This window comes from Panonychus citri, unplaced genomic scaffold, assembly GCF_014898815.1.
Source record: "Panonychus citri isolate SS breed McGregor unplaced genomic scaffold, ASM1489881v1 Contig00131, whole genome shotgun sequence".
NCBI lineage: Eukaryota > Metazoa > Arthropoda > Arachnida > Trombidiformes > Tetranychidae > Panonychus > Panonychus citri.
Genome location: NW_026515536.1, coordinates 1 through 15,660, shown reverse-complemented (window position 1 = coordinate 15,660; position 15,660 = coordinate 1). Strand labels below are relative to the sequence as shown.

The following is a 15,660-nucleotide window of genomic DNA, read 5'->3' as shown; positions in this document are numbered from 1 at the left end:
CTTCTAATAATTTGTACTGAATCAAATCCAATTAAGTGATAAGTTGATCATAAAAAATACGACTCGTGAATCCAATGGGAAATATGGATGTTTAATGAGCAACGGAATCGAACCAAATCTATGGACAGAATTTGATGTTACAATTAAGGGTAAAATTTACTGAATGTTAACATAATATTGCTTGAACTCGGCGCTTTTCAACTCAATTTAGAGCAAAAAACCTTTCTTATTATCGAGATTGTCTCTTGAAAATTTCCCATATAATCATTTTAAGACCAACCTTTACAATGGACACAATGATTGTCCAGTTATCTTTAGTTATAATTATCTTTCTCAGTCATTCAAGTTATGGACAAGAAGGTGAGTATTTTTAATTAGATTCGGTGATCAATTATTTTCACTCTGCTAATGATTATCTTTTCATTCTCATTTAGCTCCTAAAGTGAACCCATTTTCTGCGGCAATCAAACCAGTGATCGGAGGAAAAACATCATTTACTTGTCAAAGTCTTTCAGGATCACCACCTCTTCATGTATCTTGGTTCAAGGATGGAAATGAGTTAACTGACTCATCTACAATTAGAATACGAACTAATGAAGATTCATCAATGTTAATTATTGACTCAATTCAATCGAGTCATTCAGGAAATTATTCTTGTAAAATATCAAACAGATTTGGTTATGATACTTTTACAACTGAGCTTCTTGTTGAAGGTTAGTTCATGTTAACTTGATACTTGATCCAATGGTCACATCTCTGATTAATTATTGTTTCTATTTAATTAGGACCACCAAATTGGATTGAGCAACCAAAGGATATAAAATCTCATCACGGTGAAACAATTATCGTAAATTGTAAAGTATCGGGTCACCCAAAACCCAGAATTCAATGGCGGAGACTCTCAGGTAACTGAAATTTGGAAAAATCCTTTTCTATTTCATTTTCTATATTTACTTTTGTCCTGTTTTTTAAAAGGTTCATCATGGATAAATTTTGTATCGGAAGGCACAAGAATTAAGAATATTGAATTGGAAAATGATAAACTGATAATAACCAACGTTTCTCGGTCTGATAATGGAAGATTTGGTTGTTCTGCCATAAATGGAATCGAACCTAATCTTTGGTCTGAGTTCGAAATTTCAATTGAAGGTAAAGTTTCCGAAGATTTTTCTTTACTTATATTGCTTGAACTCGGCGCTTTTTCATCTATTTAGACATAAAAACAACTTTTACAAGACAAAATCTAATGTTCTATTATAATAACATTATCCAAAATTTTCTGTATTTCCATCTCGAATATCAATTATGAAGATGAATCATTTACTCTCTGCTAGTTTGACATTTTTTGTTCTCGTTATAAAACTTAGCTATCAGCAAGAAAGTAAGTATGAATGAAAAATTCTGATTCAAGAAATTTACTAATTGCTCTTTATTACCAATTTTTAAGCTCCAAAGGTTGCTCCATTTTCATCATTGGTAAAACCCGTGATTGGAGGTAAGACTTCATTCACTTGTCAAAGTATCTCAGGATCACCTCCTCTTCATGTAACTTGGTACAAAGATGGAAATGAAATTCTCGATTCATTATCAATTAGAATTCAATCAAATGGAGATCCATCTATTTTGATTATCGATTCAATTCAATCAAGTCATTCCGGCAATTACACTTGTAAAATGTCAAATAGGTTTGGCCAAGACTCTTACACATCTGAGATTCTTGTACAAGGTAACCCATTAGACTGAAATTTCATTGCTTTTGCTGATAAACTTAACTTTCAATCAACAGGATCACCTAATTGGATTTCAAAGCCTGTCGATGTTAAATCAACTTTGGGAGATTCATTAACTATCCAATGCTCAGCATCAGGTTATCCTAAACCGATTATCCAATGGAAAAAATTTCAAGGTTCTTATATCAAAATCTCAATTGTCAATATCCTTTCATGTCTCTTTTATCCTCGAATCAATTTTTAAGGTTCATGGATTAATTTATCTTCCAATGGAACTACAAATGAAAATGTCCAACAATCAAGTGAAAAATTGATTCTATCAAATGCTTCTCGTGATACTGGTGGTAGATATGGATGTTCAGTAGCGAACGGAATCAGACCCGATCTTTGATCAGAATTTGACATCAAAATCGAGGGTATTGTTCATCTTTCTTGTATATTGTCAGTTTGCTTGAAATCGGCGCTTTCTATTTTGTGGATCTTGTAAAATAAAACATTTCTTTCATCTGAGAAAAGAAATGTTTTGATATTTCATATGTTTATCATTGAGAATTTAGCTGATTGACCATGAAGATCGTTCAGTTGGTAATTTTGTTCATCATTAGTGATCGTATTATTGGTCAAGAAAGTGAGTAATCTATGAAATTGTCATGATTTTAAATTGTTTGACTGAGTTTTTGTTTCTTTTTAGTTCCAAAAGTGAATCCATTCAGTCCATTTATCAAACCAGTGATCGGAGGAAAAACATCATTCACTTGTCAAAGTCTCTTTGGATCTGCACCTCTTTCAATTACATGGGTTAAAGATGGACAAGAGATTTCTGATTCATCGGAAATACGAATTCGAAACATTGAAGATTCATCAATGTTAATTATCGATTCAATTAAATCAAGTCATTCGGGAAACTATTCATGTCGAATCTCAAATAGATATGGTTCTGATTCATACTCTTCAGAGTTACTTGTTGAAGGTAAGGTTCAAGTGTCTTTATCTTCATATATTCATCTTATTATCAACTATTAAATTGTTTTTAATTAGGACCACCAAGTTGGATTGAGAAACCTCATGATGTGAAGATTCATATTGGGGAAACAATTGAAATTAAATGTTCAACTGCAGGTTATCCTAAACCAAGAATAAATTGGAAAAAATTGAAAGGTACAAATATGAAACTTGTTTGATTTCTTTACCTAATGACAATATTTTGATTATCGTTTTAGATTCCAATTGGATTGACATCGATTTAATTGCCGAAAGAAACATTGAAAGAATTGCTGATCAATTGATTGTGAAAACTCTTCTCATCAGAATAACGGTAGATATGGTTGTTCAGTTACCAATGGAGTCGAACCTAATCTTTGGTCTGAGTTCGAGATCAAAATCGAGGGTATTATTATTTCTAGAATACAATCAAGTTTATTTGCTTGAAAATTGGCGCTTTCTTGTCTTATTAGTTATTCAAAAACTATTCATCTTACCAATTTATTGTCAAAATCACAACATTTGCTTTAAATTGTTTACATTTGTAACAATCTATCAACAATACAGAACTTCAGATATGATAACTTTAACCATCGTTTTGATAATCGGGTTTTGTGACCAATGCTCAGGAAAGTAAGTTTTGATGTGAAATATTTGATACTAATTAATGTTTATGTTATGATTTAGGTCCAAAAGTGAATCCATTTGCTCCGTTGATCAAACCAGTGATTGGAGGAAGGACATCATTTGCTTGTCAAAGTCTATCTGGATCACCTCCGATTCAAATCAAATGGTTCAAAGATGGAAAAGAGCTTCATGATTCACCTTATATAAGGATCAGATCAAATGAAGAACCATCGACTTTAGCGATTGATCAAATTACTTCAAGTCATTCAGGAAATTACACTTGTAAGATATCAAATAGACATGGAGAGGATTCTTATACCACCGAGTTACTTGTTGAAGGTAATTTCCAACCGATTTTACATTCAATTGATTGATATTAACTGATATTTTCATCTTTCTAGGACCACCTCAATGGTTAATTAAACCAGAAAATTTAAAATTATCACTTGGAGAAAGAGCAACAATCAAATGTTCTGGTATAAGTTATCCAAGACCAAAGACAATATGGAAAATGAAACAAGGTTTGTTTTCTAAGATTCTGTGGTTGGAACATTCTGATTAATAAGTTGATTTCTTTCTTCATTAGACTCACAGTGGATCACAATTGATAAATTAAACTCATATGATGTGGAAATTGTTGACAATGAGCTAATCATCACCAAGGCAGGGAAACAACACTCGGGTTCCTATGGATGTTTGATTACCAATAACATAGAACCAAATGTTTGGAGTGAATTTAGTATTTCGATTGATGGTAAATCTTTTATTTAAAAGAAACATTTTCTCTTGAAAGTTGGCGCTTTTCTTGTTATTTTCTAGTTTATAATCAACTGTTTACCTTTTAGACTCTTTTGTGTTTTTGTGATCAAATTTCGAATCATTTGTCTGATCATTGTGACGATGTTTTCCAAAAGTTATTTGATTCTATTCACTTTTATCCAATGGATTTACGCTCAGGAAAGTAAGTACCAACCACCATCATCCATATAATTGGTCACTAATGTCTTTAAATTGTCTATTACAGATCCAAGAGTAAATCTATTCACAGCTCAGTCCAAACCTGTGATAGGAAGTAAATCTTCATTCACTTGTCAAGCATCCGCTGGATCTTTACCATTGAACATCTTATGGTACAAAGATAACAAGGAAATAAGTGACAGTTCAACAATTAGAATTCGGACAATTGAAGATTTTTCTAATCTAATCATTGAATCAGTTTCACCAAGTCACTCAGGGAACTACACATGTAAAATATCAAATCAGTTCGGCTCAGACATTAGTTCACTGGAATTGAAGGTGGAAGGTAAATTTCAAGAGTCTATCCTTATTATTTACTGATTATCGAATTTATTTAATCTCAGGTCCACCATCTTGGAATGAGAAACCAGAGAACCTTAGAATTCGACTTGGTAAATCTTCTGTTATCAAATGTTCTGCAAGTAGTTATCCAAAGTCGACAATTGAATGGAAAATTTCAAAAGGTTTGTTTGGTTAGACATTCGGATCAATGTTCTCATCTTTAAAATTACTTTTTCTTTTCAGGTTCATCTTGGACATCTCTTGATTCATCGGATTTATTTAAACGAATTGACGACAATCAGCTTAGCATAGTAAATGCGAGTCCAAAACACTCAGGAAAATATGGTTGCTTAGTATCAAATTCAATCGAACCAAATCTTTGGAGCGAATTCAATATTGCGATTGATGGTAATGTTATAATATCCAATTAAGTTTCCTTTTAAACTTGAAAAGTGGCGCTTTCCAATAATATAACACATAGATTAATCTTTATTTATGTTGATTGGTGTTTGTTGACTGAAATTGTTTAAGCAAAACAATGTTGTTGGTACTTTTGTCTTTGTCTATTATTAGCGTTTCAAATGGACAAGAAAGTAAGTGATTAGTCCTACTTGTTTACTATTGAATAACGTTGTCAATTTATCCAAATTTATTTCGTGTTTAGGTCCAAAAGTGAATCCATTTGCTCCATTGATTAAACCAGTGGTTGGAGGAAAAACATCATTCGCTTGTCAAGCTCTTTCAGGATCATTGCCTTTGTCTTTTATCTGGTTCAAAGATGGAAAAGAAATCAGAGAAATCTCATCAATCAGGATTCGAGAAAATGAAGATCTTTCCAATTTGATCATTGATTCAATTTCTTCAAATCATTCAGGAAATTATACTTGTAGAATCTCCAATAGATTTGGTTGGGATGAGTTTTCAATCGAGTTGAACATTGAAGGTACAAAGAGACAAGAAGGTTAATGTTACATTTATCATACGAAATGTTTAACTTTTTTTGTGCTATTCTATTGTGTCAAGGGCCACCCTTTTGGAAAGAAAAACCCGAAAATATAAAAATTCACATGGGTGATAGTGTTTCGGTCAAATGTTCAGCTCTTGGTTTTCCAAGACCTAAAGTTATTTGGCAAAGATACAAAGGTTATTATTATTGTTTCATTTTCTTCATTCAAACATTTCTCATTCATTTGTTTTCTTTTTTCTCTTCCATGTTTAGAATCCCTTTGGACTCCAATTGATAAACATGAATCAACGTTGGAATCAAATTCTGATGAATTAATAATCAGAAAAGGTTATTCGAACCACTCAGGTCAATATGCTTGTTACATAAGCAACGGAATTGAACCTGATTTAAGACACGAATTTTCAATCTCAATTGATGGTAAACTTTGTTATTCTTTAGATACTTGAAAAATGGCGCTTTTATCAAGATTATTTTGACAAAATCAAGTTTATTTTCTGTTTACAAAGAGTCAAAGGTCTTGGTCTCTTGTCTTGTGTTTAGATAATCTAACTTAAGGTCAGGACAATGATCACTTTTGTTATATTTAGCTGTTTACTATTATCGTGTACTGGTCAAGAAAGTGAGTTCCATCATAACAATTTGAAGTTCTCGCTCTAATTAGTATTTTTTTGATTATTTCCTCAGGTCCAAAGATTAATCCATTTTCGCCATTAATCAAACCTTTGATCGGAGGCAAGACATCATTCGCTTGTCAAGCTCTTTCAGGATCGCTGCCTTTTAATATTCTTTGGTTCAAAAATGGTGTAGAAATTAAGGAATTATCATCAACAAGAATTCGAACCAGTGAAGATGTTTCTGTTCTTATGATTGATTCAATTTCATCAATTCATTCGGGAAACTATTCTTGTAAAATATCCAATAGATTTGGATCAGATGTTTATTCAATCGAACTTAAAGTTGAAGGTAAATACTTATCTAAACTTTTCCGATTGTTTAATAATTCAGTTCAATTTATACGATAATAGGACCTCCATTTTGGAATGAAAAACCTGTTAATCGCTCGATAAAATATGGTGAAAGTGCTTCGGTTAAATGTTCCGCTTCAGGTTTTCCTAAACCTAAAATTTCATGGAAAATTTTCAAAGGTATTCAAATTGACTGTTTAATTATTCTGTAAACAAATTCTAATCACCATTATTTCAATAGGATCTTGGATAAATGTTGAAAGTTCTGATGATTCTGTCATCAGAGTCGACGGTGAAATACTTAGTATTTCAAAAGCTCATTCCAAGCATTCGGGTAGATATGGATGTTCAATCACCAACGGTGTCCAACCAAATCTTTGGACTGAATTCAACATTGATATTGACGGTATTTAGAGTTGCATGGTCATTAGATCATAATTGCTTCGAGAAATTTGGTCCGTAGTAATCCACTTTTGCTTGCTATTCACAACCAGAACTTGATGAATAATTTTCATCGAGTTTGTTTCAATCTCATTTGAAGAAACGGTCTCGTCATTTTTTTCATAGATCGCGGCAAAGTTCAATCTTTGTTTACTCTTTTACTTGACTAATGGTCTTTGACATTACCCATTGTTGTATCAAATTGTATCGGTTTCAATTTGACAATTTACTCTTCACTATGATCTGTAATTTTTTTCTCATATTTGCAATTAGTTCACAATTTATACTTTGTCAAGGTATGTATGTGATTATCTCATAGACTCGATAGCTAATTCTTTTAATTGTTCTTGATTCCGTACAGATGCTCCAAGGATCACACCATTTAATTTTCCAACTAATCCAATGATTGGGAGATCAATTCTTGTTTATTGTTTGGCTGAAACTGGAACCCAACCAATTAGATATCAATGGTTACGAAACAATCAGCCAATTGATGAGACTAATAGCTTAGAGAATGGAATCAAACAAATTGTAGAGCCAATAACCAATGCATTCGGCTTGATCATTCAATCAGTTGAAGCTAAACACTCTGGAAATTACACTTGCTCAGCTTCCAATTTGTTTGGTGATGATAAATTTACATCTCCATTGATTATCAAAGGTCGGACACCAATCAATCGTGGTCATTTTTCCTCTAACTCATGATTGATTCATTTCTTCAGGTCCACCAATTTGGATGAATACATCTAATTCAGTGATTGATGTTCAACATGATCAACCATTGAATCTGTTTTGTTTGGCGGGAGGGTTTCCAATACCAATCATTTCATGGAAGAAGATTGATCAAAGTAAACCAACTAATTCATAACATGGAAACATTTCATTAACCTTTTCAGAATTACAATTATCCTTTGTGTTATTACAGTTAATCATTTCAATTGCCATCGAAATCGTCAATTGTTTTGGAAAAAGTTAAAAAAAGTGACCAAGGGATCTACGAATGTACTGCTTCGAATGATTTAGGAACGATAACCAAGCAAATCAAAGTAACTGTTCTGGGTAAGATAATACGATGAGCTGGTTAGTCTTATTTAAAGTGATCTAATTTGTTATCGGAGGCAAGAAAATCTAGAACTTGAGTCAAAATCGATGAAATTTATGCGAGTTCGAAAATTGCGGTTCTATATGTTATACCTTTGATCTTATATCAGCCCAAATGTTATTAGTGATAATTGTTGTTTTCTTTGATTGAGAGCAATTAATTATGACAATGATTCCATCAACTTTACCCGCGATTTTGTTCATAATTTGTTTCTACAGTTCAACTGGAATAACATCATCAGGTTGGTATCCATGATTTAGATTCAATTTAGACTAATGCTTTGTTTTGTTTGTCTATTGTTGATTGTTTAAAGGTCGCCCCAGGATTCAACCTTTCACCTTTCCCAATGAAGTGAATTTAAATCAACCAATTTTAGTCATTAATTGTATCGTATCTTCCGGAGATGTGCCAATAACTTTTGAATGGTTAAAAGATGGACAATCAATTCAAGCCGAAAATAACAACAATGTTGATATTGATGTAAGAAATCATGAAATGTACTCGATATTGGAGATGAAAAATTTGAAAAGTAAACACATTGGCAATTATACTTGTGTGGCATCCAACAGATTTGGAACTGAATCGTTTACAAGCAGTTTACTGATGAAAGGTTTTCTACTTTAATTTAGCGAACCTCGAATCTGAATAGTTGATATAAATATTAATCTGATTCTTTTTTCTTGTTTTGTTTATCTTTTTTAGTTCCACCTTTTTGGATTAAAGAACCAACTGACATTAGAATCTCATCTGGTTCACAATTAACGGTTGATTGTTTAGCCAATGGTTATCCAATTCCAACAGTTACTTGGTCTTTAGTTAAAGATCCGAATGATTATCAACAAATTTCTAACCCTCTAACTAATAATTCAACTTTTCTCTCTTTCGAATCAATTTCTGTTAAAAACAAAGGAACCTACGAATGTATAATTAACAATTCAATTGGGTTCCCATTGTCAAAGAAAATTTTCATTGATGTTGTTGGTAATCATGAATATAACTAATTAATTTCTTTTTCTTTTGATGATAAATTATGTCGACCTAAAAGCGCCTCTCTCAAGCAATTAACTGAATTTCTCAATTTTCAGCCAACCTTTTGATACATTTGATTTCTAATTTCAGATTATTTTTGCTTCTTATTCTGTTTACAGTTTTCCCTGCTAAATTCAAGGAGAAAAAATCATATGTTTCAGCTAAACGAGACACTTCCCTCGAACTTGAATGTTCAGCTGAAGGAGATAAGCCTATTACTATTCGATGGTCTAAAGATTCAGTTATACTGAACAAGGTTGATTATCAACGTCACACAATTTTGGACACTCCAACAACCGAAGGGCTCAAAAGTACTTTAACCATTAGATCAGCTGATCTGGTTGATGATGGATCGTATTTGTGTTTAGCTGAAAATGAATTTGGTAAAGATGAGAGAAACATTCGAGTTACTATTATTGAAGCTCCACCTGCACCTCAGAACTTGATGATTCGCCAAGCTTGGTCTCGAAGTGTAAGCCTTAACTGGGCAGCCCCGTCGTCCAATGCTTCACCCATTTTAGGGTATATTGTCCGTTACTGGAAAATCACTGGCCCGGGAGGCAATGAAAGGCTCAGAGAAATCAATGTTACCTCATCGATGAACAATGTTCTCATCAATGGTTTAGAACCTGGTTCTTTCTATGAAGCGGAAATTATCGCTCTCAATGAGGTCGGAATCGGTCAACCCTCTCGAACCATTAAATTTGAAACAGGGGAAGAGGAACCAACCGGAGCTCCAGTTGATTTGCAAGCTATTGCTCGTGGACCAACTACTATTCGAGTCTCATGGAAACCACCGTCTCGAGATAAATGGAACGGCAAAATTTTGGGCTATTATGTTGGCTATCGACGAGCGGGTGACTTCAAGACACCGCACTCTCTGAAAACGATTGATGCTGCTTCTCACAACCACACTTATGAATATTTGCTAACCTCATTGGTCAAGGGAACTACTTATGCGATCACAGTCAAAGCTTATAATTCAGCTGGAAGTGGACCTGAGTATCAGGAAATCTTGGCTGAAACCCTTTTGGGCAATGTTCCGCCCTCACCTCGATTTAAAGTCCTATCGACAACACCAGACAGTCTTAGTTTGAAATACAATGTTGCTCCTGGAACGGCTTCTGTTCAATTGATTCAATTACATTTCAAAGAATTTGATGAACCCGACTGGAAGGAATTAGCATTAACCTATGATGGTAAAGAGGTCAATGAATACACTTTGACCTCACTTAATCCATCGACAATTTATAAGCTCTACATTACTGCTTCAAATGAACATGGCATCAGTGATCCGAGTCAAATAATAACCTCTAAAACTGGTCGATCTCTTAATGATTTAACATTCTCAGGTTCATCTTATGATTCGACCTCACTTTTAGGAGGTGCTGGTCCAGTTCATGGGTCAATGTCATCATCTTTTGGTGCTATGGTTTATTTTCCCGCTATCACCATCAGTGTTGCCTCGATCATTATTGTTATTGTTATTGCTTTTGTCTTTGTGAAAAAGGCTCGACTTGAAGCCGTGGCCAAGACAAACTTTGAATTTTGTCAAGCATCTCAAGCAGGAACTTTGGCTTACAATCGATCCACTGGAACCACTTTTGGAACAGTTCAGCGATTCGTCGATCATGATAAGACAATGTCTCTAGTTGCCGCTGGACCTTTCGAAGATTCTTTCAATGGTCAACTTCCGACTGCTTACTCGAAAATACCAGTTGGTACAGAAAAACGTAATTCTACTCTCGGAGATGCTCGACACTTCTACGATTATCCTCAATAGATCGAAAATTTATCTTGCTCATCAATTCGATTTCGTATCCTTGTCAATTATCAATTTACTCTCCATTTCTAGGCTAGAAATTTCTTATTAATTAACTAAGCACTTTTGCCATTTTAATCAACCTGAAGTAATCAAGTCTCACTCTATTCATGTCAGTATTTATATCATTTTATTATGTTGATAATTTTGAACATCGATATGACTTTTTGATTGTCAATGATGTTTGTTTTCTTCAATGATTGATAATTTAATTCCGACTTTTAAACTCAATTGATTGATCTTTATCATGATCTTCTTTGGTTCATCAATATCTTTTTTTAAATGGTTTCTTATTTTGACTTTTATACTTAATTGTTTCATCTAAATCCAATTTAATCTAATCATGTGAATTAACCATTGCCATTATCTGGATTGAAATCGATTTACAATTAGCTTCTCATTGATTACAATCTATTAATTTATCACAATTAAGCTCATCTTTTTGTTTTCTCACTCTAATTGATCTCCTTTAGTTTAATTAATTTTCAAGTTTCGTTAATCATCCATTTGAAACTGTAACCATTGTTTCTGATATTAAACAATAAATTTACAATTAAATAAATTACAAGTTGACGTTTTTATCATAAATCAATTAATTATGATTGTCTGATTGTCTCTCTACTCGCTGAATGAAACCCAAGTGGGTTCGTTAAAACGCCAAATCTTTTATAAGAAAAATCTTTTGGTGCATTAACTTTATTCATTTCAAATTCGTTCTTATAATTAAATCAATTTATCTTTTAAGATTTGGAAATACTTTACGATGGTTGTAAGAATCTTGCAATCTGAATTCAACTTTTCGTTTTCATCTTCTTTTCCCAATCTCATACAAATTACCATTGAAATAACGCCTTACATGTGATATACATGCTCAGGTTCATACGAAAGTGTAATGAGCTATTCTGTCTTGATTTAGCCGGTTCAATTTTGGTTAGCAGTCATATGAGAAAAATACACCCTCAACTATCTTGAAATTATCAAGGATCATAATAATGTTAATCATTTTCTTAGTTCATTTGCAGTTCGGTTCATTGGGTAAAAAACCGAAATCATTGGATAGAATTGATAAATAAAACAAATGAGTGAGACTCTAATTTTTTGCAATCGATTCAAGTTAATTATTGATGATTATCATCACATAACAAACAAGATTAGTTAATTATCGCTGTTTGTGATTATTCAAAATACTGGTAGTTTTCATCTCTGGAATATTTGTAACTTCAATGTTTCATTTTGGTTAATTCATTGAGTAAATCGAAATGATTCCAATCTTATTAAATTTGTTTACTTTTATATTTCTCTCAAACTTTTATATACTCCAAATATCTACTGGTAAGTTTTGTCAATTCATTCAAAATCTTTTAATCAACATCAACCTTTAATTGTCTTAGAATCTCTTCACGATTTTCCTTGGTCAGTGGATAAAGGAAATTGGATAATAACTGCAAAGTTAATTTCGGTAAGTGGATCTTCAATTATTCTCCGATGATTCTTCAATAGTTAATGGAATATTCAATTTAGTCTAGTGATGAAGTTTACGATATTCGAGAGTACGTTCATTCAAGTGAAGTTGTTCGCGGTAAAATTACAATATCATCAGGAAATGATAAGTTGGATATTTTTTATTCCAGTGAATTCGAAAACGATAGATTAGTTATTCAGAGTAAGTATTGTAAAAGTGATAATTTACGAATGGTTTTGTGTTCTTAATCATTTTTACGTACCAACAGACCAACAATGTACTAAATTTACTTTCAAAAATCAATGGGACAACTTTCTTTTTAACATCGATTCGAAAAAGCCTCTTCTTAATCATGTACTGTTGACGGGACCTTCGATTCTGTTCAGGATCAATGGAAAGAGTTTAAATTGGGTAAATATTGTGATCATTTAATTTTCTTTTCTAGAACTCAAATAATAAAGTCAAGTTAAATAAATGATTGAATAGAGAAAAGGAGGAGATACAAATATAAGAGGATTTCCAGTCCATTCTGCAAAGACAACGTTCAATAGAAATCTTGATATTATTTATTATTACAAAAGTAAGTCGATTTTCTAAAGAAATATTCCAAATGTGGATGTATTATAATTTATCTTTAACATTGTTTATCATTACCAATTCTCTTAATGAAGCCCATTTAGATTCTCCTGGAATTTTACAAGCGAGTCGATTACAGTTCGAGGGTATGGATTCGTCTCTTCAGCTCGTAACTTTCAGAGAAAATGTTAACTTGGATATTTATTCAATTACTAAAACACAAGAAGAGCTTGATAAGTTTGTTACGGTAAGAAGGGTACAAAACATTTTCATCGATTATTATAAGAATTTATCACCTTCAGGTTACACCAGGAATCGGTTGTCCTTTGCACCTGATAACATCAAAATCTCATGACTGGTTTCAGATACCAGGAATGTCTTGGTTAGTTAATTATCATTTCGTTGCAACAACAACTGTTTATGGGCCAAAAAAATCAAAAACGTTGAGTGAGGTAAAGTACATGTATTATAATCTTTAGTGACACATCCATTCGGTTACATCATTCTTAATAACTGAATGAATCTTCTCTATCAAATTGGGAAATTTTTGTTTAGATGTTCGTTAACAGTGAATATCTAACCACAAGTTTGAAGACAATAGAACAAGGAATTATAACGGAATCTCTGTACGATTATAATTTGGGAACTGTACATGTATCTCTGAGTAAAGGTCGTTGTTTGAACTCTGGTGTTGGTCCGAATAGTCCAGGAATAAGTACTTACGGAACATTCAGTTCTGCTGGTTTTCTCAATTACGATTATGTCTATGAATACTCGTATCTCGGTAAAGTACATCGTATGTTTCAACATCTTCAATCAAAACTTTCTTACGAAAATCAAAACTTTTTTCTATTTAAATGAAACAAAGGAATCGGATACGAAACTTATGTTTGGGAAAGAGTTGATTACGATTATAAATTTGAGGAGAAAATATGATAAATTCGTTACCAGTCATTATTTTGTTTCGTCAGTAGTAATCGTTTCAATCGTTCATTTCACGATTGAAGTTGAAAATTTCATGAAATTTTCTGCAAGATCTTGACAAAATTTCCAATCCCACCAGGCTGATGCAAAGTTATTCAAAGGTTTTATTCTGGTCAAAACTAAAACAAACAATTATAAAAAAGTAAATAACGTAAGTGAGAAAAAAACAACTACATTAATTAATTGTATTAATATCTATTGGATAATACCGATGAAAATTCTCTTCTCTAAACATTCAGAGTACATATCAATTTATCGAATCCATTACAAAAGATTATTATGGATTAGAGGCTGAATCCGAAGTGGAATTATCATTACGTTTCAGTGATTGTTACCCTGATTCTACAGATAGAAAGACTTTCGAAATTTATTTCACTTGTAAAGAAGCAGCAGATTTGGACTGCGTGAAATATGCGGAAAATCATTTTAACGAGTTTATCGCCAATGCCAAGAAGGCTTTGGCGGGGAAAAATATTTCTTCTGGAAGAATTGTCAATATTGATCTCTCTTTTAAAGATCGAGATATCATAGTATCAGTCACCTTTTTGAAAATTCCCAATATTGAAGGTAAGTTTAAAATGGTACTCGGGTAAGTATCGAAGATGGAAAATAATTTTTCGCTCTTCTTTATTGACAGATAGTGTATTCAAAGAAAGAATAAAATTGTCCAAGAATACGATTTCAAGTTCATCTCAAGTATCTGCAGAATCAGTTGGAGAGTGTCTCCATAAACAAGCTGGATTCTATTTAGCCAAAGAGTAAGTATTCATGGTAACTTATCGAGCTTTAAATTTAATCTATTAATAATTTATCTATTCAAGAGTTATTATATTTTGTGATGCCGAAGATACAAGGTCCAATATTTGTGGTAGGCTTCAATCTGCAGAGAAAGTTGTCCAAGAGAATGCTGGTACAATTTGCGATGTATATTATCCAGTGAATAGTTTTTTTCTATTCAAAAAAGAAATCGATCTCGAAAATTGGAAGATCATATTCGTCGTCAGACATTACGCATCTACTTTACCGGTGGTGTACACACACATACTATAGTGTATGAGAAAACAAAAGTCATTGACGTAACTTATGAGTTAGATAAAAATAGAGACTCTTTCGTATTGGTGGCGACTGACAAGAAACTGATTGATTCTAATGGTGATGTTATATCGGCCAAAGAAGTTTCCAATCTTGGGGATTGTTATCGTACTTGTGCTCATGATAATGTCAATCTTTGTGAGACTTTCGTTTATTGTCAGTATACAGATAAATCTTCTTGTTATACATCAAATATTATCCATGCTAATTTATCCTCGCGAACGACAGAAGATGAATCTTGTAAAATTTACTCAAAGAACCGACTATTAGATTACATTAAGATATCTTCAAGAGAATTTAAAAAATCGCTTAGCATCGCTATTGATGTACCACTCGATGATTGTGCTTCAATGTGTAGTTCATCTGATGAGTGTTTCTCATTCCAACAATGTGATGGTTCTTGTACTTTGAGTGGCTATTATACTGATTCGATATCACAGGAAAGTAGCAATTGCGATATTTATATTCGTAAGTATTGTTTATATTTTTTTGAAGAGAAAATGAATATTTTTATTAATATAACTCAATATCTGAATTATTTCAGCGAAAGTTTCAGAACTATTTAAATCCACTGGCCGTCGTC

General features: G+C 32.6%; 5 protein-coding genes across 12 annotated transcripts; all 5 read left to right on the top strand.

Moving 5' to 3' along the window:
* Nucleotides 1–26: 26 nt before the first annotated feature.
* LOC128390936 (cell adhesion molecule DSCAM-like) lies at nucleotides 27–2,325 on the top strand. 6 transcript variants are annotated; one of them, XR_008325723.1, is made up of 7 exons: nucleotides 27–360; nucleotides 435–713; nucleotides 786–905; nucleotides 976–1,149; nucleotides 1,312–1,381; nucleotides 1,448–1,495; nucleotides 1,596–1,706. XR_008325723.1 is itself a non-coding variant. In XM_053350740.1 (7 exons), the coding sequence occupies exons 2-6, from the start codon at nucleotides 1,102–1,104 to the stop codon at nucleotides 2,119–2,121; spliced, it is 663 nt and encodes a 220-aa protein (XP_053206715.1). In that variant the 5' UTR covers nucleotides 786–905; nucleotides 976–1,101; the 3' UTR covers nucleotides 2,122–2,146; nucleotides 2,247–2,325. The 6 variants fall into 6 exon arrangements, 5 of the variants coding, with proteins under 5 accessions (XP_053206712.1, XP_053206711.1, XP_053206710.1 ...); XM_053350740.1 differs by lacking the exons at nucleotides 27–360; nucleotides 435–713 and adding exons at nucleotides 1,787–1,906; nucleotides 1,976–2,146; nucleotides 2,247–2,325 and having other exon boundaries at nucleotides 1,448–1,726; XM_053350737.1 differs by lacking the exon at nucleotides 1,596–1,706 and having other exon boundaries at nucleotides 1,448–1,580.
* On the top strand, nucleotides 2,219–11,194 carry LOC128390945 (cell adhesion molecule DSCAM-like). The gene is made up of 5 exons (XM_053350752.1): nucleotides 2,219–2,358; nucleotides 2,422–2,700; nucleotides 2,769–2,888; nucleotides 4,881–5,045; nucleotides 9,261–11,194. Exons 1-5 carry the CDS (start codon nucleotides 2,298–2,300, stop codon nucleotides 10,922–10,924), a joined length of 2,289 nt encoding a protein of 762 aa, XP_053206727.1. The 5' UTR covers nucleotides 2,219–2,297; the 3' UTR covers nucleotides 10,925–11,194.
* On the top strand, nucleotides 6,060–8,089 carry LOC128390940 (cell adhesion molecule Dscam2-like). Of its 2 annotated transcripts, XM_053350747.1 has the most exons (6): nucleotides 6,060–6,223; nucleotides 6,289–6,567; nucleotides 6,630–6,749; nucleotides 6,811–7,306; nucleotides 7,372–7,671; nucleotides 7,733–8,089. In XM_053350747.1, exons 4-6 carry the CDS (start codon nucleotides 7,180–7,182, stop codon nucleotides 7,876–7,878), a joined length of 573 nt encoding a protein of 190 aa, XP_053206722.1. In that variant the 5' UTR covers nucleotides 6,060–6,223; nucleotides 6,289–6,567; nucleotides 6,630–6,749; nucleotides 6,811–7,179; the 3' UTR covers nucleotides 7,879–8,089. The 2 variants fall into 2 exon arrangements, with proteins under 2 accessions (XP_053206722.1, XP_053206721.1); XM_053350746.1 differs by lacking the exon at nucleotides 7,733–8,089 and having other exon boundaries at nucleotides 7,372–7,511.
* Nucleotides 8,099–9,254, top strand: LOC128390939 (cell adhesion molecule DSCAM-like). 2 transcript variants are annotated; one of them, XM_053350744.1, is made up of 3 exons: nucleotides 8,099–8,353; nucleotides 8,426–8,722; nucleotides 8,815–9,254. In XM_053350744.1, the coding sequence occupies exons 1-3, from the start codon at nucleotides 8,275–8,277 to the stop codon at nucleotides 9,111–9,113; spliced, it is 675 nt and encodes a 224-aa protein (XP_053206719.1). In that variant the 5' UTR covers nucleotides 8,099–8,274; the 3' UTR covers nucleotides 9,114–9,254. The 2 variants fall into 2 exon arrangements, with proteins under 2 accessions (XP_053206719.1, XP_053206720.1); XM_053350745.1 differs by having other exon boundaries at nucleotides 8,426–8,592; nucleotides 8,815–8,939.
* A 980-nt stretch (nucleotides 11,195–12,174) lies between the features above and the next one.
* LOC128390954 (uncharacterized) lies at nucleotides 12,175–15,655 on the top strand. Its single transcript, XM_053350765.1, has 14 exons — nucleotides 12,175–12,295; nucleotides 12,355–12,422; nucleotides 12,485–12,626; nucleotides 12,694–12,836; nucleotides 12,912–13,005; nucleotides 13,097–13,248; nucleotides 13,304–13,453; nucleotides 13,557–13,790; nucleotides 13,870–13,971; nucleotides 14,065–14,136; nucleotides 14,225–14,552; nucleotides 14,623–14,743; nucleotides 14,807–15,545; nucleotides 15,622–15,655. The coding sequence occupies exons 1-13, from the start codon at nucleotides 12,223–12,225 to the stop codon at nucleotides 15,033–15,035; spliced, it is 1,908 nt and encodes a 635-aa protein (XP_053206740.1). The 5' UTR covers nucleotides 12,175–12,222; the 3' UTR covers nucleotides 15,036–15,545; nucleotides 15,622–15,655.
* The last annotated feature ends 5 nt before the right edge of the window (nucleotides 15,656–15,660 follow it).

Coding starts and splice junctions, on each gene's coding strand:
- LOC128390945 (XM_053350752.1), top strand. CDS start 2,298: ATGAAGATCGTTCAGTTGGTAATTTTGTTCATCATTAGTGATCGTATT. Junction 2,701..2,768: donor TTCAGAGTTACTTGTTGAAG/GTAAGGTTCAAG, acceptor GTTTTTAATTAG/GACCACCAAGTTGGATTGAG. Junction 5,046..9,260: donor ATTCAATATTGCGATTGATG/GTAATGTTATAA, acceptor TTCTGTTTACAG/TTTTCCCTGCTAAATTCAAG.
- LOC128390954 (XM_053350765.1), top strand. CDS start 12,223: ATGATTCCAATCTTATTAAATTTGTTTACTTTTATATTTCTCTCAAAC. Junction 12,296..12,354: donor TATACTCCAAATATCTACTG/GTAAGTTTTGTC, acceptor TAATTGTCTTAG/AATCTCTTCACGATTTTCCT. Junction 14,553..14,622: donor GAAAATTCCCAATATTGAAG/GTAAGTTTAAAA, acceptor CTTTATTGACAG/ATAGTGTATTCAAAGAAAGA.
- LOC128390939 (XM_053350744.1), top strand. CDS start 8,275: ATGACAATGATTCCATCAACTTTACCCGCGATTTTGTTCATAATTTGT. Junction 8,354..8,425: donor AACTGGAATAACATCATCAG/GTTGGTATCCAT, acceptor GATTGTTTAAAG/GTCGCCCCAGGATTCAACCT. Junction 8,723..8,814: donor AAGCAGTTTACTGATGAAAG/GTTTTCTACTTT, acceptor TATCTTTTTTAG/TTCCACCTTTTTGGATTAAA.
- LOC128390940 (XM_053350746.1), top strand. CDS start 6,169: ATGATCACTTTTGTTATATTTAGCTGTTTACTATTATCGTGTACTGGT. Junction 6,224..6,288: donor ATCGTGTACTGGTCAAGAAA/GTGAGTTCCATC, acceptor TTATTTCCTCAG/GTCCAAAGATTAATCCATTT. Junction 6,568..6,629: donor AATCGAACTTAAAGTTGAAG/GTAAATACTTAT, acceptor ATACGATAATAG/GACCTCCATTTTGGAATGAA.
- LOC128390936 (XM_053350735.1), top strand. CDS start 288: ATGGACACAATGATTGTCCAGTTATCTTTAGTTATAATTATCTTTCTC. Junction 906..975: donor TCAATGGCGGAGACTCTCAG/GTAACTGAAATT, acceptor GTTTTTTAAAAG/GTTCATCATGGATAAATTTT. Junction 1,150..1,214: donor GTTCGAAATTTCAATTGAAG/GTAAAGTTTCCG, acceptor TCATCTATTTAG/ACATAAAAACAACTTTTACA.